At 43.4% G+C, this 24000-nt stretch overlaps 1 protein-coding gene and 1 long non-coding RNA gene across 5 annotated transcripts in view; one reads left to right on the top strand and one right to left on the bottom strand.

Annotated features, from left to right (window-relative positions):
* Window positions 1-97: 97 nt before the first annotated feature.
* Window positions 98-23903, bottom strand: LOC309652470. The gene is made up of 3 exons (XR_014258731.1): window positions 23806-23903; window positions 7535-7614; window positions 98-1376 (listed from the first exon to the last, which is right to left on the bottom strand). It is a non-coding gene; the product is annotated as an uncharacterized lncRNA (long non-coding RNA).
* Window positions 23584-24000, top strand: part of LOC309652461 (patatin-like phospholipase domain-containing protein 4) — a 110847-nt gene continuing 110430 nt past the window's right edge. For 2 of the 4 annotated variants that reach the window (XM_082446295.1, XM_082446298.1), the window contains exon 1: window positions 23814-23933. Coding sequence is in view for 2 of the 4 variants with exons in the window: in XM_082446298.1 (XP_082302424.1) it covers window positions 23912-23933 (22 nt within the window). In the remaining 2 variants the exon portion in view is untranslated. Of the gene's footprint in view, window positions 23710-23813; window positions 23934-24000 lie in introns of those variants that run through there. The other 2 variants (XM_082446296.1, XM_082446304.1) reach the window with 2 other exon arrangements.

The raw sequence follows: 24000 nt of genomic DNA, 5'->3' as shown, positions 1-24000 counted from the left end.
ATGCGGGACCTTAGTTCCCCGGCCAGGGATCGAACCCATGCCCCCTGCACTGGAAGGCGGATTCTTTACCACTGGACCACCAGGGAAGTCCCACGCATAACATATTCTTGTTAAAAAATCACACTGCTTGTCCAAGGTTATCATATTTTAAAGTCTCTCCTGTTTTTCGAAAAACAGAAATATATAATCACCATTATGCAAGTCATATTAAAAATTCACTGCTCGTGGTAAATTGTGAAGTGGGTTATTTGAAAGATTTCCTTTCAAGGGGACAGTGGAGGACGGTAGATAATCAAGCCCCGCCCCTTCAAGCAGAAAGGCAGAGAAAAGACCTCTGAAGAAAGGCCAGGTGCGGTGGTCAACCCTGCCACCAAGCCCAAGGCTAACTTCAGGGAAATTTTCTGCTACCATCTGGTTTTGGGACAGCAACATAGTTCCAAATCCCTATTAGTTTTCTTAAAATGTTGATGGCTTGGATGTCAGAGGGCTAGCTGTGTGTGGGGTTCCCAGGAGTCGGAAGTTGCCAGTTGGTTCTTACATCATATGCTGGTTTGAGATCCAAAGGAAGAGCTTCATTAATCTTGTAAACAGGTAGAAGCACAGAGCAAAATACCACAATGATATATAGATGATAACAAGATTAAAGGCACTGATTTATCCTTGGAGAAAAATAACCAAAGTGGTCTGTAAACACTATGAATTGTAAAGGTGTAGAACCTGGCATGGTTATAAAACTTCCCTAGTCCCACGATAACTGCATAACTTTATCAACCTGTGCATTAACCTGGTACATCGACAACACTGCTTTTGATTAGTAAGCAAAGCTGGTGTCTTGGGGCCATCTGATGCTTGATGGATAGGCACAACTCAACTCAGACAGGTGGTTTATGCTCCCTTGAATGCACACAGGAACATCAGTAGCTGCTTGGTATTATAAAAAGCACCTCTCTGTTCAGGAGTCCAACTCCATATACAGCTTTTTTTTTTTTTTTGCCATGTAGGTGATGCAATGCTCAGAAACCGATACCTTTAGGTAAGAAAAACACATTGAAAGCCTAACGGACTCAGGAAGGCTCAGAGTTCTCTCCTTTTGGGGGTGACAACTGAGCTGTCGCAGATGAGCATTCTAAGCAGGTGACAAGGGACTTAGCAATTAACGTTCATTGTTATGAGTGCAGTGATTTTCACCCAGGTAATGAGGCAGAATTTTCTAGGACTTCTTAAAAGCGTTTCATCAGGTCATCCTTGGTTGGTCTCATAATCCCACTATTCCAGAAATTGTATCATGAAGCTCTGGACATTTCCGTGTTGTAAGACATCCCGCACTGATCGGATTAACTCAGAATGGACCCTGATGAGCACGACTGCTCCAGCATCTGTAGTAGAGAGGCGTCAAAACATACTGATTAACTTGAGCAAAACCAGATTGTGATAAGCTCTCCCTACCTCCCTCGTTCTTCCAAGCAGGTAGAGTAGGGAGTCGATTCTCTCCAAATACTGAATGAGTTTAAGCTCCTTATTCAGAGGAAATGTCTGGTTTCCACGATGTTTCATTCTGTATTTTCATTTCAGCATGAATATCGCAGCTTATTATGTGTCCTCTCCAAGTGAAACGGAGCAGGACCCTATGGTCCCTTCCCCACCATGTCCTCAGCCTGCCTTTTGTCTGTGGAAACACTTTAGCCAAAGAATAAGTTTAATCAGAGAAGTAAGAAAATGCAGAAGCAAAGGAAAACAGTCAAAGGAGACCAAATAATAATAATTTAGTCATTAGGCAAAGTCAAGGACCTTTTAGTTCCTCCTCAAGGGCTACAGATCATATTCTGAGCCACATCCTGTGAGCTGTCTTATAGATACTGAAAACCCCACCAGGTAGAAGAAGTTAAGTCCATGATGACCAGACTGTAGCCATGACATATAAACTGCCACAATTCCGAGAACTGGCCTCAAAGAAATGGAAACAAACCAGCCCTGGAACTGGAGATTAACTGTACTTAAAACAGTCAAGAGGACGCTGGTCAGACCACCGATGACCAATTTCAAGATGACGGTCAGAGCTGACCGTGCTGTTTCTACGTGCAGCCCCCTCCCTCCGCCTATAAAAGCTCTTGCCCACTGATTGTCGGGGGGGGGGGGCCGAGTCAGCTTTTGGACAGAAGTCCACCCTCCTCCCCAGCTGCCAGCATCCAAAATAAAGCAAACTTTCCTTTCCATCAACCTGGCCTCTTTATTGGCTTCTGAGTGGTAAGCAGCCGGACCCCACTTTCGGTTACACAAGGACACAATTCTTGATTGATACTCAAGCTCCTTTTCGTTCTGTGGTCAGTTATTAATTCACTCCGGGTTCTCTGTATGTCCAATATGTGTTCATTTCTTTGCTAAGTGTTGGCGATGCAAAGACAAGCACGCCACGGTTTCTGCTCTCCAGTCTAGCAGGGGAGAAAGACTTGCAAACAAGTAATTCCGGTACAATGTGCTATGAATCCTGATAAAGGAACGTGTGTGGTGCACTCAGAATACAGAGCAGGGACAGCCAGCATGTCTTGGGAGAATCTGGAAAGAGAACTGGAAGCCACTAAGTGTCTCTTTTGATTGACCCCCTTCCTCAGACAATGTCTGGGGAAATTTGCTAACCTTTCTTTTTCAAACTAGGTAATAATAACAGTATGAACTTCTTGGACTCTAAATCCTAACAGTAGGAGTTATACTTTTCTTTTTTGAGTAACAGGGGCCCACTGTTTGCCAAGGAGCCATTTGGGACAGCCAAGCACATTTCCAACATCAGGAGTGAGACCACTGCAATTTTGAAATCAAGGAAAGCGTCAGTATATTTTGCAAAGGGTTTTTCTGAGACTCGTAAATGAAGGAACCTCTAATACATCAAAATCAGTCTCTGACTTTCACCTACAATATACGACAAACAAAACTGAATACTCCAGCCTCCTGGACGACGCATTGGCTCTTCAGGGTACCGTACGATCCCTGGATTCCTCAAGGAGGTAAAGCCATCAATGCTGGGTAATAAGAACATCTACCGTCCTTGGTTTCTCTCTGATGGATGTCAATGGAAACATTCCACTTTCCGAGAGCTGCACTTCTGACTGAGTCATCCCAGAACAATAATTCCAATGATGAGGAGACGTGCATACTATTGTCACAGAAACATGCCCACATCCATGGATTCATATGTGTACTGAACACAGACTTCCAGCAAAGCCAGACTACTGGCTGAGAAGTACCTTAGTTATTCTGGGGCATGTATATCCTAGGTTATGCGGACCTTAATGCCAAAATCAGATTTGACATTGGCTGAGAAAGCCTCAACCAAGAAGACAGCGCCAAGGCCTGTCAGAGCAACTACAGGTCAGATCTCTTGGGCAACGTCAAATTTCCTTTTGGACAGAGGTCTTATAAATGTCGTCATCAGGCATGTCATATCCAGCAGGGTCCACGTTGCCCTGCATGCTGTTAAGAGAACTAGTACTGAGACAGCTGATAAAGCTGTTGATCTGTTTTCTTTATTTTTTTATAAATTTATTTATTTATTTATTTTAAAATTTTTGGCCGTGTTGGGTCTTCATTGCTGTGCGCAGGCTTTCTCTAGTTGCAGAGAGCAGGGACTACTCTTCATTGCGGTGCACGTGCTTTCATTGCGGTGGCTTCTCTTGTCGCGGAGCGCGGGCTCTAGGTGCGCGGGCTTCAGTAGTTGTGGCTCGCGGGCTCTAGAGCACAGGCTCAGTAGTTGTGGCGCACAGGCTTAGTTGCTCCACGGCACGTGGGATCTTCCCAGACCAGGGCTCAAACCCGTGTCCCCTGCATTGGCAGGCGGATTCTTAACCACTGAACCACCATGGAAGTCTCTCTGTTTTCTAAATTTAATTTCCTAAGTAACAGTTGCTAGCATTCATGAGAAGGTGCTTTCAGGAACCGAAACAGTGATGACATGTTCCCTGCATAAATGAATCAGATGAGATGATGAGACCTCGGTATTGCAAAACTTAGGTGGGTCATGTGGAAACACAGCATAGTTCTATTTTTTTTTTTTAATTAATTTATTTATTTTTGGCTGCATTGGGTCTTCGTTACTGTGCGCAGGCTTTCTCTAGTTGTGGCGAGCAGGGGCTACTCTTCGTTGCAGTGCGCGGGCTTCTCATTGCGGTGGCTTCTCTTGTTGCGGAGCACGGGCTAGGCACGCGGGCTTCAGTAGTTGTGGCACACGGGCTTCAGTAGTTGTGGCTCACGGGCTCTAGAGCGCAGGCTCAGTAGTTGTGGCACACGGGCTTAGTTGCTCCGCGGCATGTGGGATCTTCCCAGAGCAGGGATCGAACCCGTGCCCCTGCATTGGCAGGCGGATTCTTAACCACTGCGCCACCAGGGAAGTCCGGATAGTTCTATTTTAAAGAGTCCTTATTATCAATTCTCTCAGCTTAAGAATGTCAAGAAGCATCCTGCTTACTTACATGGTGTCCAACACGACTGCAAAGCAATCCCTGAAAGCCCAAGGTGGGCATTATACTCAGTTCCCTTTAGAAGGAAAACAGCCTCCCAAAGCCTCAGTTCCTTATCAGCAGGAGATGGTATAATTTATCATCCAAACCAGGACACATGAGAGGGAAAGGGGGTGGGCTTATCAGCTGGGTCAATGGGCAACAGGTGTCAGCTGCAACTGTCCTGGGTAAACAAAAAGTTACCCCAGTTGTCAGAAACAAGCTTGTTGGTTCCGTTCAGTCATTTTTGCCCCTGGCTACACATTAGAATCATCTTCGGAGAAAACACACATACACAAGCATACACCTATACCTACATATGCATACACATGTTTACATGCACAAATACATATGCATATGCATATACATATACTGAGATGTCTAAGCCCTACTCCAGACCAATTAAACAAGATTTCTAAAAATGGAGTGAATCTTGGGCATCGACAATTTTTAAAAGCTCCCCCAAGTGATACAAATAAGCAGCTGGGCTGAGAACCACTGAACTGGACACTCTCCAAAGCTTTTCCAGATCTCAAATTCTGGGAGTATAATTCCTGAGAATGAAGTTCCCACCCTTGCTATGGTCAAACTTTTAGTCTCCTTTCTAGAATACAGAATATTTCATACCAGTAAGATAATAACCAACACGTATTTATGAAGAGTTTATACTTTACAAACCACTTTCTCAACATCATCTTTTTTTTCCCCCTCACATTAACTCCATGAGAAAGTCAGGTTGGTTATTATTATTATTGACTTTCTACAGGTGAGGAAATTGAGGTTTCAAAGATCAAATACACAGGTACCAGGCATCTTATACAAGAAGCATAGGGAATAATCATGCCCACATCTTGATTAGAAACGGCAGCAGACAGGAGCAGGTGCCTGGGATTCCTGCCACACGGGTCTGAACTCCACTTCTATGATTTATTAGCTTGATAAGCTGGGGCAAGGTATTTAACCTCTGCAAATATCATCTCTAAAATTAAAATAATACCAGTACTCTTGCTCCGTAGCGCTGTGGTAAGTACTGCATAAGATTTTACATGGCAGACCTTAGCCCCATGTGGAGGAAACAGTAACAACTGTATCGTTGTTGTTCTTGTTACTGTTACTCCTCTTCCTCTTCACCCTCCTTTTACTGCTATAATTATTGCTATTACTACTACTACTGCTAGAACTAATAATAATCATCCCGGCTGTAGGCAGAGTCAACGGCCCTGCAAAGAGACAACCTTAATCACAGTAAAACCCTTTGAGCTCATCTTTACCCTCTTCCCACGTACTCTGCCCCCAAACCAAAAGGAAACATGAATATTCTTCAGATGAGACACCCTGTGAAATCAGACACCCCCAGCCAGGTAACAGTGTTGAACTCTGGAAGTCTTTGGTGTATACAGCAAACCATCAGACCCTAGAAAGATGCTCAGCTGGATTTAGAAACCGGGGTGAGAGCAGCCTTGGAGATGTGCTACGCAAATGTGTCTCCGAGGAAGAACCTATTGGGCTGGCCAGAAAGTTCGTTTGGGGTCTTCTGTAACATCTTACAGAAGACGCCTAACGAACTTTTTGGCCAACCCAATATTTATCAGCCCCGTGGGGTCTGTTCCCATGTTTAGATGGAAGCCCCACACTTTGGGGGGAAGCCCCCAGCTTCCCCATCAGTGGAGTATGGTCATCAGTACGAGGGTCTGGCCATTTCTGCCCAGTGCCTCGCTACTCGAGGGCCATCTTTGCACTGGAGCTGCCGCTGGACCAGGAATGCAACCTGCGGTTCTTCGTCCTCCATCCCCCCTTTCACAGTATCCGATTACACTGTGACGTAGACTTTCTGGTGAAAAATAACACAAAGCACCCCCATACACGTCAAACAACCCTGTCAAGGATGGTGGGGTGGTACCCTACACAACTGAGAAACAATGAAAACAATACAAAATGTTTTGTTCCAAAATTGTATCATTTCATGACTTTCTAAGAGTTTATTTGGGAAGCTCTATGGAGTTATAAAATATGTCTGACTTGTCTCTCTTTCTAATGAAGTGCCTACAACATGAGGCTTAAAAAAAAGTGATTACGGATCATGTTCTATTCATGTCATCTTTGTTTTGCAAATTAAATTTGTTATGCCACATTAGCTCAAAGATATGAATATTTTAATAATGTCAGATCTATAAATTGCAAGAAAAATGAATTAGAATTTTAAAATGCATTCAGTTCCAAGGAATTGGATTTCTTAGGATATATTTTTCACCTAGAGAGAAAAGGTATTCTAAATTACTGTGTTTCCATTTTAACCATTTAATTTCATTCTCATTTTGGTAATTCATATTTTTCAACATAATGAAAACATTAAAAACAAGCAAAAGCTAAATGGTAAACTATTTTAAAATATTAGTTGGACCTAGTAATCTAAATATTCTTAATATTAATATTATTATGGTTAAGGATAATAATAATAAAATAGTTACAATGTGACAAAAGGTATTCTATACTTTTTGCATGTATTAATCCATTTGGCTTCAGAAACATTTTACATTTTAAGTATAACCATTATCTTCTTGTACATACTGACAAACATTTTATAGGTTATTTGATCTGGTAAATTAAATATTTTTAATGTTAATATAGTTAGGGTTGAAGATAATAATTATGCAATAGTTAAACAGTTCTTACTATGTAACAACCAAAATTCTAGGCTCCTTACATATATTAACTCATTTAGCCTCATACACATTCTATAATTTAGGTGTAATCATTATCCATGATGTATGAATTAAGGAACTGAAAAACAGAGAGGTTAAGTAACCTCCCCAAGGTCACACAGCTATATGTGGTACACCCTGGATTTGAACCAAACAGTCTGCATGAACCAGGAAAACAAATGCCGACTTACCTTAAGCCACATCAATTAAACTTTCAGTCTGTGAGTGTGTCTGTATGTAAATGCACATGCAAACTGAGTAATTTTAAATCAAACTGATTTGACTTCAACAAATGCATCTGAATTTTAAAATCCAAATGAGTATGGTCTTTGTCAAAGTACTCACCCTGGATATCCGAGGCATGTTCAGTGTGCTCTGGCAGCCGCCTCTCTTGTTCAAATGAGTCTCACCTCGCAGAAGAGCTCCTGCAAGTGATGAAATGAATCAGCAAGCTCCACAAGAAAAGCCAGCTCAGCACTCAGACCTGTCTGGTTCTAGGCCAGAACTAGAATTTTCCAGTTGTGCATCAATCATTTTGTCAGACCTCTTGCATAGTCAATTATCAGTAAATAGTCATTAAGTACCTACTGTATGCCGTTCCCTCAGCTAAATCCGAGCTTTTAAAAGGTAAGTATGACTCTACTGAACTAGCAGTATTCACAGAAAAAGAATCCAATTTATATCAAATATTTATCATTTGCCCCTCTACGGGACAGTCAATAAAATACCCTAAACTTTTGAAGACGATTCCAAAAAAAAGAGCTCCCTGCCTTTTCTGTGGCTATGATGCAGTCCTGATAATGCACTTTTTTCCAGTTTTACTGAGATAGAATTGACATACAGCACTGTGTAAGTTTTAAGATGTAGAACATAATGATCTGACTTACACACATCATGAAATGATGACCACAATATGTGTAGTGAAGCTCCATCATCTCATAGAGATACATTAAAGAAAGAGAAAAAATATGTATTTTTTCCTTGTGATGAGAACTCAGGATCTATTCTCTTAAGAATTCCATATATAATGTGCAGCAGTGTTAATTATCTTTATTATGTTGTACATTACATGCCTATCACTTATCTTAGGACTGCAAGTTTGTACCTTTCCACTGCCTTCATCTCATTCCCCCTCTTGCCACCCCCCATCTCATAATCACAAATCTGATTTTTTTTTTTTTTTTTTGCAAGTTAAGTTTTATTTGGGGCGAAATGAGGACTGCATCCCAGGAGACAGTGTTTCAGATAGCTCTGAGAAACTGCTCCGAAGAGGCAAGGGGGGAGCCAGGTTATATAGGAGTTTTGCAACAAAAGGGCAGGTAGTCTGAATGTCATAAGATTATTGTTAATTAAAGGAAAACCAGGTATCTCAAGTTAAAGAATTTAGGGCTTTTCCATGTATGGGAAGATGCAAGAGTCTGGGCTCACTGAAATCCTTCCTTTGATATGCACCTCAGCTATCTGGGGCCAGTATCCTGTGTTTTCATATCCTGAGTTTCCTCAGGGCTCACCGCGGGGAGTGGCTGCAGTCTGATGGCTGCTAGATAGCAGGTATTCTTTCCTTCCTGAGTTCCCTCAGGGCTCACCCGCTCACCTGGCTGCAATCACTGATGACTGTGACATCCTTTGTTTACTGATATGGCAGGAAATATCCGATTTCTCAAATCATCCTCTTGGTCAGGAATTCGAACAATACTTGGGAGACATTTCATGACCAAATTTAGTCCCATGGTGCTGGGAGGCTCTTCCCAGATCAGGAGAAAACTCTTGTTGATATGCCACTCCAGGTGCTAATTTCCGGATTTGGCCCTGTTGATAATTAAAGATTCTCTGGATCCTCTGTCTAATTACGATCCAGGAGACATTTTCCCTTGTTGCTTCTTCCCATACCTAGAATCACACTATTACAATTATTTTATGTTATAAATGTGAGAAGTTTTACTGAGGGCCTGGTTACACACTGGGTACTGTGAGAGACAACAATCTTATAAAACAGACAGGATATAAGCAATGCAGCTAGTAACACTGACAAAGCCATAGTGCAGCAGGGAGACACAAAGCGCAAACAATTTGGAAACAAAGAACACATTAAAACACTGATTAGTGTAACTAGTTGTAATCCAGTTGCAATAAACCATCAAGTCCACAGGAGAGCCAGCTGGAGAAGCCAAATTCTGGCAGGTCTGAACTCTTTTTCTATGAGTCTGTTTGTTTGTTCTTGAAGTATAATTGACCTTCAACACTATGCTAGTTCCTGTTACACAGTGCGGTGATTTGATATTTCTATACATTTCAAAATGATCACCATGATTAGTCTGGTTACCATCTGTCACCACACGAAGATATTATACAGTTATTGACTCTCTGATGAATGCACTTTTGAACTCTTTACCCGTACTCTGAAATTCCATTGGCAGGATACAGCTCAGGAGTCATGCTGTTTTTTAACATGTGACCTGACCCCAGGGACGGGGTTAGGCAGGATTCCACATCACTGGTGCCACCTTAATTTAACGCTTACACTCCTGTCTTGCAATGGCTGGTGTCATCTTTTCTCCCTCATTAGACTGTAGCCTACCTGCCTCATTCATTATTATATCCACGGGTCTGTGAAAATGCCAACACACAGAGCACTCACAGGTGATACTGCTGAAAAAATACATTCATAGATTAAGGAGACAGTTAATAACCTCTTAACAAGACTGTGTGGAATAAAACACTTACTTCAAAGTATGAATTCTGATGGGTGTGTTAAAAAATCTATCCTATTACTTTATAGACAGCCTTGCTCTTCGTGCATTTAATACTTCTAGCACTGACACCCATGGCATGTCGTAATTTATAAATTTATTAAGACGCAAGTTCAGACAGCATTGTTAAAGCTGTTGGGAAGACATCATTTAGGTGGTGAAAAAGCCTAGCAAATCAAACATCGATATCTAATATAATCTTTCTTCTCTTTATGTCATTCACAAGTGGACACTATTATGCATTAAAATGATGTTCACAAGTCTAGGTTATTGATAAGATGTCTGGAAGCAAGATATGAAAACAGGAGTCTTACATACGTTTAATATTAGGTCACTGACTGTATAATCAATTAAGTTATTGGCAGTTACTGGGTTAGATTATCTCATATTGATGGCTTTTTATATAATGCTTCGTACTAAGTTTGAGATAGAAATCTCTAGAAAGTAAATTATACATTACATTTACCTATGTGTGTTGGGAATATACACCATACATATTAATTTTACATGGGTAGTCATTATTTTGTTTCTCTAAATTTGTATTTGTATTCTCTAAATTTTCTATGAAGAATGTTTCTTTAGAAATAAGACAAATATTTTATTTCTTAAAAAACTAAATTCTTGGGCTTCCTTGGCGGCGCAGTGGTTAAGAATCTGCCTGCCAATGCAGGGGACATGGGTTCGAGCCCTGCTCTGGGAAGATCCCACATGCCGCGGAGCAACTAAGCCCGCGAGCCACAACTACTGAGCCCATGTGTCACAACTACTGAAGCCCACACGCCTAGAGCCTGTGCTCTGCAACAAGAGAAGCCACCGCAATGAGAAGCCCGTGCACTGCAATGGAGAGTAGCCCCCGCTCGCCGCAACTAGAGAAAGCCCACGCCCAGCAACGAAGACCCAACACAGCCAAAAATAAATAAATAAAATAAATAAATTAAAAAAAAAAAAAACTAAACTCTTATAGGAGTAGAAATAACTCACACTTCTTTTGTGAAATAATGATTCCCCCTTGAGTGTGTGTGTGTATATCCATATACAAACATAGTTCAAAAGCATATTTTCATGACCTAGAAGTTATATTAGCAATAGCTCTAATTATGAGAGCTCTTTAATAGGAAATTATACCAGTTAATATAGAAATTATACTTATTTTTAAAATTTAGTTTTCTTCACTAAAACAAATGAGTTCATAAAGTGGACTCAATAAAGTAATGGCTATTTAGAACCTCAATGAACATTTTAGATACAAATAAACATAGGAACAGTCTAAACAAGTAACATACTCTATAGCCATTTGACTTTTATTCAGGACAGAACCTAATTCATCTACCTTTGAAATCAATCAGTACTCTATAAAGGTGAAGGAGGCAAGAGATGAGAGGGACAAAAATGACCATATTAATCTCAGCTTTCTTCTTTTTTTTTTTTTAACATCTTTATTGGAGTATAATTGCTCTACAATGGTGTGTTAGTTTCTGCTGTATAACAAAGTGAATCAGTTATACATATACATATGTCCCTGCATCTCTTCCCTCTTGCATCTTCTTCTTTCGAATGTTTACATATCTGATTTTATATCGGGATTTCAGTCATGTCTCAAGGAAGGCACACAGAACAGGCGTTCTCTCTGCAGGTGATGTGGGGAATGGTAAAGCACAGGCAGCTGGGTCTGAAAGCTGACTGCCTTCTCTCTGCAGGTGATGTGGGCAATGATAAAGCACAGGCAGGGGAGAGCCCGCTGGTTTCTAACTGGACTAGGGCCATGTTAAAGTGAGACCTCCCTGGCTCTCCCAACCCTGGGAATTGGGGCTTCTCTCTGCCGTTACATCCTTCTGGGATCTGCAGTGTCCCACTCGCATCAGCCAGCAGGGGGCAGCCTGGAGACAGTCATAGAAAACAATAAACACGGACCTTGTGGGGAAACCTATTTTCACATATGGGTCAGTTCCATCTGGCATTACGTTTGTGGGATTTTGTACATCATCTTGCAGGACGCAGGCCCACTCTTCTGAAAGTCACTCAGTAACTAAAGGCAAACATTTCTGAGAATCTGCTGTGCTTAATTGCTATCCCTTTAATCGAGTTCCTTGGACAAAATCAAGGATCAGAAGTTGTCTCCACACTTTGAGAGCAGCCAATGGATAACCGGGGGGAAGGGAAAGTATAAGACAGTGATAACAGTCTCTCAACAGTGTGCACTAAGACAACCCCCGTTTACTACTTTCCAGTAAAACAGTTAAGGGTACAGCTTTGCCCTCTGACGAACCTGGGTTTCTTTCCTTTGCTCCCTTCTATTTGGCCAGGTAATCTGGGAAAAGTGCCTTAGCGTGTGTGAGGCCACTTCCTCTACCTGCTTCAGAGCATTGATTGTGGAGATGGCGATGAGGAACATAACACAATTAGCAAAAGCTCTGGCACACAGTATGGGCTCTGTAACTATTAATTATGATTATTCTTCATGCACAGGACATTTAATCCAGTGCAAAGGTGCAGCAGAAAGTGTCAGGAGTATCTGTCCAGCCCACGAGCCTCCGGGCCTTGGCACCCATTCCGCGCCATTCCTCATTTCTTGGACCAGGGATGGATCCTGATACACATTTGGCCAATCATATATTCTCTCTACCGGACATGCAGCCTAGAAGGAAAGGGAGGCTATTCTTTGTGCCGTTTGGCTGAACTGAGGGGCTCCCACGTTTGGTCACGTGCACCTTGAGAAGCAGAGAGAGCAGATCTCCTGAGAGGAAGGGAAATAAAAGAGATGCTGCATTAGAATCCACAAGACCCTGGCAATCCACACTTGCAGCAACATGGATGGACCTAGAGATTGTCATACTGAGTGAAGTAAGTCAGACAGAGAAAGACAAATACCCTATGATATCGCTTATATGTGGAATCTAAAGAAACGGTACAAATGAACCTATTTACAAAACAGAACTTGAGTCACAGATGTAGAAAACAAACTTATGGTTACCAGTGGGGAAGGGGGGGGTAGGGATAAATTGGAAGACTGGGATTGACATATACACACTACTTTATATAAAACAGATAACTAATAAGAACCTACAGTATAGTGCATGGAACTCTACTCAATACTCTGTAATGATCTACATGGGAAAAGAATCTAAAGAAGAGTGTATATATGTATATGTATAACTGATTCACATCGCTGTACACCTGAAACTAACACAACATTGTAAATCAACTATACTCCAATAAAAAAATTTTTTAATTAAAATGTTAAAAAAAAAAAAAAGACCCTGGCAATCCAAAGCAGAAGCATGGTTTCTGCAAGCTTTCCCCTTTTTAGTGCCCATCCCCTCTAGACTTCCATTGGTCCTTGGGTTCTGTATTCTAACAAAAATTTTCTTTATCCACATATGATGATTTTTGTTTTTTTCTCTCAGCAACCAAGGGAGTCTTAACCAAGGCAACGAATCTCAAAAACAGAGAATTTTTTTAAAGAGCTCATTATTTTATAAGTAGAACCCAATAATCGAGACAGACTCATTTCAGGTGCAACAGAAAATTTCTTTTCTCCCCTTTTCCTCCAAGATAATATCTGGGTATACAGGAGAGTATTTCTGAGCAGGGCCAGCTAGACAGGCCCCATGCTCAGAAGGCTCTCACACCTGGTTTACTGCTCTGCTGTCACCATCTTGAAATTCTTAATAATTTTACCTCTGAGCTTGCGTTTTACAAGTGAAGTCCGATGGGACAGTAAAGCGTACACACGAATGAGCAGAGCAGATGCATGCGATGTGCATTTCTGCTTTCCCTTGCCACCGCTCTCTTGCATAGGGCCTGCGGTGCCCATGAACAGGCGCGGAATTCCAGTGGACCCGCAACGTGTGGGAGACACCCAGTCTCACAGCCAGCACAAGGTAAGCACGCCACACCCAGCACTGAGCCGGCAGGGGTGCTGCCAGCCTCAGGAGGGCACGTTATTCATCCCCACCAGAACTTCCTACAGATGCAGAAAGAAGGCACAAGGGTACTAAAAAACACAAACGACCAAGACAGAACCTTATTACTCCCTTTCTCCCTGAGGTCACTTCCCTGTACTGGCCAATCTCTTAACCTGGAAGTGATGACATAGAAGAAAAGTGAAAGAGTAACTCTAGTTGTTTTCCTTGCAGTCCGTGCACATTGGTCAGGTGGAGAATGACCAATGTGGACTGGTCAACAGGCTGTGCAGAATCTTCTAGACCCCCTGATGACCAGGCTGAGGCTTATTTTAGCACTGGCTTTCTATGTGGCCACCTCCATCGCCCAAACCTGCAACATGGCTCTGGTGTCATGGTGGCCAAATTGAGAACTTCTCAAGAACGGTGGTCCTCAGCCCTGGCTACACCTTAGATTCACCTGGGAGCTGTGTCTTCCTAATGATAATATTGATGTCCGGGCTCCATCCTACACTCATCAAAAGGAGCAGAATTAAGACACTGTACTGGTGTACCACAGTTCCCAAGGCTATGTCTGCAGAAACAGGCATGGCGTTCATTGTCTACAAACACCATCCCAACATACAAACATGAGAAGTGGGGGATTAGCACACTGATTTTCTACCTCAACACCCCTCCTTCCCTCACTCAGCTGTGCCAGGGGGTGGGATGGGTTTTCCCCCTTTGCTTAGGCAGGGACTTGCCCTAAATCGTAACCTGAGTCCCCTTCATCCATAGGTAGCCAATCCAAATCAATAGTCCTCGTGCCATCACAGCACCTGACGTGGAGGCCCTAGGCAAAGAGGCTGCACCAAAGCTTTGGGCATGAAGAGTGCCGCCTCGTGTGAACAAACAGAGAAGGGAAGAGACCCCCAAGCCTAAGACGCGAGAACGCCCATGTTTAACGGTTTGCTGCAGGACGAGCCTCTACAGATCCTGGGGTGACGGTGCAGCTGGACAGGATCACTGCTGCCTTCACTTATCAGTGTCTTTATGACAACGATCGCTGTGAACGCCCCGTGAGCGGACATCTGCTTTTGAACATCTGGCACTGGGGGGAGAGTAGAGCAAAGCAGTCAAGGAATGAATCCTGGCTGAGCCAACGATCAAGCGTGCGACCTCGAGAAAGTCACTTTGTCTCTTTGCGCCTCATTCAGCCATCGTCACCATGTGAGCGACACTGTCGGTCGCCCCACAGCGTTCTTAGGGACGTTGAATGTGCGTTGGTGCGGGCAAGGCCCCTGGAGGAGACAGACAGCAAAGACCACGCAAGTGCGCGTTCAACAAGCAGCAGCGAATGCAAATTTGGCGTTGCTCCACGCCTTTGAGCACAGAAATAGAAACCAAATAAAAAGCACGCCGAGAGAGCCTTTGCGCTGCGGAAAGTATCACAGACACTTGCCACGCTAACATAGAAAGTACAGAAAAAAAAAAAAATAAGGCATAAGTCAAATGTCAAGAAAAACGTGTAACTAAAGGAAATGCCTATGATTTCAACGATTACGCGTCAACATCGGATGAAAATACACCTTGGGTGGGTGGCCCATACAAGTGGGGTCACTGAAATGAAGTCTACATGGTTACGAGATCCTTCTCACTCAATATTAAGCAAAAATGTTATTTTAGTTTCTTTGCTAACTGAAGGAAATTAACCTTTACACTTGTCTGTGTTCACAGAATGCTGAATTGAAGCTAACTTATATTTTAAATATTATCTTGTGAATGCTTCCGTACCCTACAGAATCCAAATTTTTTCTATAATACAACTGGGAAAATGGGGTCATGTTGGTGATGAGCTGATTTCCTAAAATTTGGAGTATATGAAAAAAGTAAACTAAAAATAAAATTTGGAGTATACGTGCATGAAAAAGCAGGAAAATTAAATTTCAGAATTACAAAGACCTTTTGGAGACCCTTGACCTTACAATTTTACTTTTACAGCTGCTTTTTAAGTGCAATGTGGCCATGCAGCTACTCCAAGGACTCTGTTAAGAAAAGTTCACTTTCTGAAAATGGCCCTTCAAAGCACGCCAAGAGTGCAGTCCTGCTCTCTCAAGGTGAGAGAGTGAATAAAATATGGGAAAGGAAGTCTGGTGCTTAAAATGACAGCTTAAATAGGGCTCTCTGGCTTCCATGTGGGAATTTAGAAATACAAAACTAATGTTAGGCTGGAGGTAGACTTCCCCAAGCAAGGAATGCTGTTGAAATGACTTTGAACTTGCCATCTCTTTTATTCACAGAGAATGAATTTTGTGTGTTCATTATTTTAAATATCTCTGCCTACTGGGAAATAGCACAGTTCATCAGAACTTGGGATTCTTTTTTCCCCCAGGAAAAACTGAATCAGTCCATACGATTCAACAAATACGTCTCCATAACACTACCACATTCTAACAGTCACTACTCTGCCGCTAGTTTTCTGAGAATGCAAGCCCTAACAGAAGATTCTGAAATTACAGCTGTCTTTTCCATGTCAGCCTGGGTCCTTTCAAAATTTCACTTTGACCTCCATTTCAAACTTCTAACCCATTTTACCCATTCGTTTTGTAGCTTTGTGAATAGGGAATGTATCTGTGTATAGTTTGCTATAACACATCACTTTTGCCTTAGAAATTCTGTGAAGATGTTGTAAAGAATGATTTTGAAAGTTTATGTTAGCAGTATATTTCTTATGGTTTTAAAATCAAATATGAAATACATTAGTGGACACTACCAAATGGTGAGTCTACTCTTTTCCCAAATGCTCAGAAGGAAGGGATGATGGGAGGACGTCTGAGATCACTTCCCGCTCTACAAAATGCTTTTGGTAGAAGGGCATTATTACTGTCACAGCTGTTAAAAACAAACATTTATTTAGCATCTACTTCTCTGACCCTCTGTGTAGGATAAGATCCTTGGTAGCGCTCCAAGAACCACAGCTCCCTACATGGAAATTTATCACAGGGAAATATGTGCATCCATTTACAACGATTTGGTGAGCAACAGTCTTGTACCATCTCTAACATCCAAAATAGCTCATATAATTCAAAAAAGGCAAACAAAACTATTGATTAATTCAACGGTGAACATTTATGCCAAGCAGCATGTACTGTTCATCTAAACATACCTAAAATCGCAACCAACTTTTCAGTGCCCCAAACATCACAGTCGTGTTCTTATTTGTTTGGGGAAATATTCGCCAGATGAATACGTATCACGAAGTTTTATATATCAAAAAGACTAAATTTCCCTGTCTTATGTAGAGATGATAGCTGCATTTTTGCTTGTTTAACTCAACAAATATTTATCAGGTACTGCAGTGGATGTTGTTGGTTTAGGCCTGCCCAGCTGACTCCATCTGGACTTGGCAATGCTTCCCCTCATTCTGTCCATCGTCTGCAGGACTCGCTCCCCCGTTCATGGGCTCACATCACTGTATCACCATTTGCTGTTCACGCTGACCCTTCCAGGGACACGCATGCGACAAAAATAGAACGAGCAGGAGTCTTTTTCTAAGTTTGAGAGGTGGGTAGTGGAAGAACTTTTCCGCTGATATGCTGAGAGTCTGTGAGGCTGCCAGCAGCCTCCTGGGGATGTCCGGACTGCAGAATGAAACTAAGATGAGAAAAACAGGAAATGGCACAAGGGTGGCCTTCCAGCACCCCTGCATGCTTGATCCAGCCATCTCCACAGTTAGTCCTACCTCTAAACCTCCCCATATTTGATATTTGTCCATTTTGGCCGTGCTGGGTCTTAGCTGCGGCACTCGGGATCTTCGTTGCGGTATGTGCAGCATGCGAACTCTTAGTTGCGGCATGTAAGTGGGATCTAGTTCCCCGACCAGGGATCGAACCCAGTCCCCCTGCACTGGGAGCATAGAGTCTTAACCACTGGACCACGAGGGAAGTCCCTAAACCTCCCGATATTTGAACTAGCACATTCTTTTTGCTTAAGCCAGTTAGATATCTGAAACATATAAGCTAAAGATTCCCAACTCTTATAAACATTTAGCTACCTTCTAGATGCCGGCAAAAACCAAGAAATAGGGACTTCCCTGGTGGCCCAGTGGTTAAGAATCCGCCTGCCAATGCAGGGGGCACGGGTTCGAGCCCTGGTCCGGGAAGATTCCATATGCCGTGGAGCAACTAAGCCCGTGCGCCACAACTACGGAGCCTGCGCTCTAGACCCCGTGAGCCACAACTACCGAGCCCGCGAGCCACAACTACTGAAGCCCGCGCGCCTAGAGCCCGTGCTCCGCAACAAGAGAAGCCACCGCAATGAGAAGCCCGCACACCACAACAAAGAGTAGCCCCCGCTCGCAGCAACTAGAGAAGGACCTCGCACGCAGCAAGGAAGACCCAACGCAGCCATAAACAAACAAATAAATAAATAAATAAAATCCAAGAAGTACACGACGGTCCCTGCTCCAAATCAACTCTGAACACAGAAGGCGGAGGCAACCGCATTTCTAACCAAAATGAAAGGTGGTAACTACTACCGCAATGTCTCAAGCATGGTAACAAAGAGAAGGGTGTGGTTAACATTGACAGAAGGTGTTTGAATTTAATCCAAAAGGACATACTGAGACAAAAGAGTTTTTTAGGCCCAGAAGAATAAGTAAAACTTAAGAGTAGAAAAATGTGAAAGTACATTCCAGTAAGAAAAAACAGTGAACTAAAACTGGACAGTTTATCTAAGATTTTTTTTTTTTAATTTTCTAATGCCTACTCCAGTCCTTGTCATATATTAGACACTAAAGTTTATTTAAAGAGTGAACAAAGGCATGAATACAATTGATTAGATACATGATTTATCTGGAGTTAGGACCCTGGTCAATGACATGACCCCCTTTTATAACACTGTTCCTAATGGAAATTATGTTCTCTTTACAATAACCTACTTTATGACACAGCTTCCAGGAAAAGGAGTAACCCGAGTGACCTACTGCTGTAATTGATAAATGTAGAAAGGGTAGCCTGAGTTAATTGCTTTTTTTTTTCTTTTCCAGATGCAAACAAGTTTCCTAAATGCTATAAATTTATACATCACATTTATTAAACACTTTTACCACTTTTTAGTAAAATTATAAATGCCTAAATATGAAGACCAATTACAAATTCTGACCAAAGAAAGGACTGAAGGAATAACAAGTTTCTGAGACCCGTCAAGGGCCAAAGAGCACAATCCTGGGCACATAATAAGGACTTACTAGCTCACTAATTCATTTCTGAACCACCGTAGGGGAGGAAGGTCCGTGAGCACCGTTGTAACAGTTATATGAGACAAGGGGTACAAACGACTGGCATGGAATGGGCCCTCAAAAGGCATAATAATTATTAATAATAAGCTTCCAGCAAGTAGGAGTAGATGCAAAAACAAAATACACCAGAATTCTTATTTTCTCCCTTTGAAATGAGGTGATTAGATGATTGGATGTTTTGGCAATTAGGCTGTTTCTTTTGACGACAGCATCAGTAATGATGAGATCCTGTACTCCAAATTAAAACAGAGTAGTATTTTGGTGAATTTGATGAAGCATACGGCACCGAAGCTGACACTCTGTTTATCACTCAGCGCTATCACCTGTTTGACACTGATATTATTTCCCCAATAATCCCCTCCACTGGAGGATAATTATCTGAAGGGTAACGAGAAGGACTATTCCCAACCATCTGTACAAACTGTGGACCACAAGCAGCCAGGTCAAGGGCAGAGCTGTTTAGCAACAAAGAAAACAGGGCAGAGAGAATACAGATTTTCTTTTATTGGGCTTTTAAAAAATATTTAGGACCCTGTCAGGCATTTGATATCCCACTCCCACCATCACTTCACAACACCGACACCTGGCTACCAAAGATCTAAACCCCTTTTGTATAAAAGATATCTCTTAAGTATGAACATTTTGAAAGCTTCTCCGCTCTATCTCACACTTATGCAGAATATCAGCTGCAAGCACTGTAATTAAGTAATTCTAATACAATTACAGAAACACTCAGAAACTCTACCTTGATCTCTCAGTTCAGTGTATATTATATTTGGAACCTTTCACATATTAAATTAAAACAAAGCTTATACATAAAGGTTACATTTTTTAATGTTTTTTCTAATAGATATAGCTTGATATTTAGTTTCTATGCCATGTTAAGATGATCTATAGTGTACACTTTCAGATGTCTCCAATCCCAAGTAAATTACACTTCTTAAGGACGCCTAGTTTTGAATTGTTTTCAAATGTCACCAGTCTGGTTACATACATACATTTGCATATATATGTACATATATAACAGAAAATATATTACATATGTAATTCATATACTTTTTGAAAAAAGTATTCTTCCATTCAGAAAAGAGTCACCCAAGGGACTTCCCTGGTGGTCCAGTGGTTAAGACTCCATGCTCCCAATGCAGGGGGCACAGGTTTGATCGCTGGTCTGGGAACTGAGATTCCGCATGCTGCACAGTGCGGCCAAAAAATAAAATGAAAAAATAAATAAATAAACATAATCACCAAAGTACCATCACAGCTCTATGCGAGAAAAGAGTCACCCAGTTTTACTTCAAGTAGTTGGTTCTTCTAGCGTGTTTCTAACAGAGAGAAAACAGGTGCAATGGAAAAGGCACTTACATTAGTGAGATCTGTTTAGCTTGCAAGATTTAGAAACTCGGTTCTAACTCACTTAAGAAAACGAAGAGCAAAGGGCGGGTGCGGTGTGGGAGTGAGCCAGGGATGGTCGCAGTTGCATCCCCAGGCTCAAGAAATGCCATCACACCTACTAGGCCAGCTCCTCTCCCTTTCTCAGCCCCGACTCCCTCTAAACTGCCTTTATTCCCGGGCTGCCCGTCCACACGGTGGCCTCCGCTGACGACCGACGCCTCCTTAGAGAAAACCACCACCTGTGGGAAGGGATGGGGCCTCCTCTGCGGGTTCACGTGGGATGCCCTACTCCACGACTGCAGAACTGCCTTGCTCAGAATTCTACGGTGGTCTCAAAACAAGGGAATGCTTCAACAAGACACAGAGCGCGTGGTGACCCGAGGCATCACCTTGAGGCCCCTGTGGCAAAGGGCGCTGCTGTGTGTGCCAATGGTGTGGCCACAATCCCCTGAAATTAAAGGCTGTGCATCTAATCTTTAAAGTGCATCGAGTTCAGCGTGCAGGGCTCTGGGAGGGGGTGACAGGGGTGAGGAGTTCGTACACGGAGGGAGGGTACGGGTGTCTCGGGGAACGATGGCATGTGCCCCACAGAGCTGTTCTCCTGTGCTAAGATGCCAAGGTTGGAAAATAAATGCCACCGCATGGACAGTAGACTGGAACACGAGATTACACTCAGACACTTTGCGATAAGGCTCAGTCCTTGGGGCAGAGGTGTGGCAAGAATCCCTTATCCCTCCCTGATCCCGTACCTTTCTCTCTTTAGGAGAATACATGATCAAATCTTGCGGGAGGAAGCTGGGGGTGTGGAAAGCCTTGGGCACCTTGTGTCTGTGCCAGCTGCTCTCGTAGGTACCTCCCAGAGCTAAGGGTTTGCTACCCCCCAGCTCAGTGTGGACATGCACAGCACCTGTGTGTGGCTCTGTACGAGCACATGATCACGCCTCTGCAATTAACACATCGACTGTCTCCCTACCCTCTAGGCTCTCGATGAGGCAGAACTGTATTCCTGTCAACTTCGTGTGCCCTGAACCAGCACTATGTTTGTTACACAATGGATACTTAAATGTTCGATAAATGGCTAGAAAAAAAACCAGTTCAAAACTAAACTACGGGGCTTCCCTGGTGGCGCAGTGGTTAAGAATCCGCCTGTCAATGCAGGGGGCACGGAATCGAGCCCCGGTCCGGGAAGATCCCACGTGCCACGAGGCAACTAAGCCCGTGAGCCACAACGACTGAGCCTGCACTCTAGACCCCGTGAGCCACAACTACCGAAGCCCGCACGCCTAGAGCCCATGCTCCACAAGAGAAGCCACCGCAATGAGAAGCCCGTGCACCGCAACGAAGACCCAATGCAGCTAAAAATAAATAAATAAATTTATTTTAAAAAAAACCAACTAAATTACTAAGGAAAATAGAGGCAAAACCAGGCAAAAGATTTTCTGAAAAATGTCCTGAAAAGGCAATTAAATTACTATATACTCACATCACAAGAGTAACTTACTTAAATCCAACAATCACAACAAATATTTATTAACCACACACTATGTGCCAAGTGCCATGCATGGCGCTGAGATTATAAAGACAAACGTGAATGAATGTGATATTCTTCCTTACCTTAGGAAACGGAACCTTTTAATTAGTTGCATGTGGGTATGACATGGGGTAGAAGGGAGAAAAGAGGAGAGAATTTTTTTAAAAAAGGTTTAAATTGTTAAGAATTACATCATGGAGCTTTGTGGACACTTTTCCTGTGACCCTTAAATTTGGCGGGATCTCACTCACCGGCAGGGGTGGTAATGACCGCTGATCTCCTCTTTCCTTTAAGCAAAGGATCCCAAGGCCGCGGTGTGCATCCTGGTTGCCCCAGCGACAAATTTCTCACCCGTCTTCTGAATCAACCTGCTGCCAGTGTCCCAAAGCAGGAAATAGGTGGCCCTGCCACCACTGCAAATTCTGGCTCTGTGGACCTTGTCTCTCCTTACATTTTCGATGCCACCACACCACTTTAAACCAGACCACCCCAGGAGTTAGACCGGCGCTTTGCAAACTTTAGTGTGCAGAGCAATGCCTGGGGATTCTGTTAAAATACAGACTCTGCTTCAGGAGATCTGAGGCCTGGGATTCTTCCTTTCCAGTAAGTTTCCTGGAAGATGCTCCCTTGGGAAGACCACACCCTACCGGAGAGTTAGAAGGCAATGGAAGGACGCAAGAATGAACAGCTTGTCCTTCTATATTTCCTGGATATACACACACTTGCCCTTCCCGTCACGAAATTCGAATGCTGGTGAAGAATTCAGAGTAATGCAGTTGTGCTATGCATAGGCATTAGGGTGTCTGCAAGATCAGCTGTCTCAGAAGTCTACTTACAATAAACACGAGATCTCTTCATTAGTCATGACATCCAGGGTTCTTGCTTACAGAAAGTGTTGTGGGCCAGAGCCCAGGTCACAAGCACCCCAAATGAGGGAGAAAGAAAAAAGTCCAAGGTAAAGGCCATCTGGGGAGCTCCCACCCACTCCCTCTCCTGCTTAAGGTAGAGACACTTGCGTTTTTCGGATTCTCTTCTGTACTTCAGTGAGAGTTAATCTGTCCTTAAACAAGGGGGCCTGGAGAACCTTGAACCGGAAACTCTGCAATTCCTTAAGGCTTGCTTGTTAGGATTAGATAAGGAAGACGTTGTTGAGGGAGAGAAGGAATTGTCAGTCCTTTGAATCCGGGCGGGAATGCGAGCCGAGCGGGCCGCCTTAGAAAGCTGCTTCTCAGATCTACCCAGAGCCAGTGGTGCTACCAGACGACAGACGCCGGTCTGCTGAAGCCCTGCTAGGCAGCATGAACCTTACGATTTAGCACCAACTCGGATTTTACCGTCCCATTTTGCAGAGAAGTCACCTGGGAAGCTCAGAGAGGTCACATAACCCACCCAAGGCCACACAGCTTAAGGCGGGCTAAGGATCTGAACGCTGCCCAAAGCCATAGTGCGGCCTTTGCAACAATGCTTAAGGAAACATCAGAGGGAGGCTTCCAACAGCTGCGGGGCATTCAATCCCAAGGTGGCCCCTAGGCCCCGCCCTTACAGGGACAGCTGGACCGCCCCGAGGGGGAGGGGGAGGGAAACCACTTCCGGACAACAGCCGCCAAGGCCAAGCACTTCCGGTACACAGCAAACGAGGGTCGTTCGGGTCAGCCGACTTGCAGGTGAGGGCCGGCCCGCAGGCGGCGCATAGGGACGAAAATGCATCCCGAGGTATCCGAAGACGGTATGACTCGAGACGAGAAAGTCTTATCCCTTACCCGCGCTAGGGGACACCAAGGTCAAGCGGCCGAGCGCGCGCCGCCATGTTGAGTCCAGCGGTTTAAGTGGAGCAGGCGGAGCCTCGCGGACGCCCGCGTCGGCGCGATGACGTCACAGGCCCGCGCGGGTAGGCCGGCCTCAATCCCTTGTGCGGAAGCTTCCTGGGCGGGCGTGGTGCGGCCCTGATAGGCGGG

This window comes from Balaenoptera physalus (genome assembly GCF_965194825.1).
Source record: "Balaenoptera physalus genome assembly, chromosome: X".
Taxonomy (NCBI): domain Eukaryota; kingdom Metazoa; phylum Chordata; class Mammalia; order Artiodactyla; family Balaenopteridae; genus Balaenoptera; species Balaenoptera physalus.
Note: the sequence above shows the minus strand (reverse complement) of the source record. Positions and strands in the feature narration are given on the sequence as shown.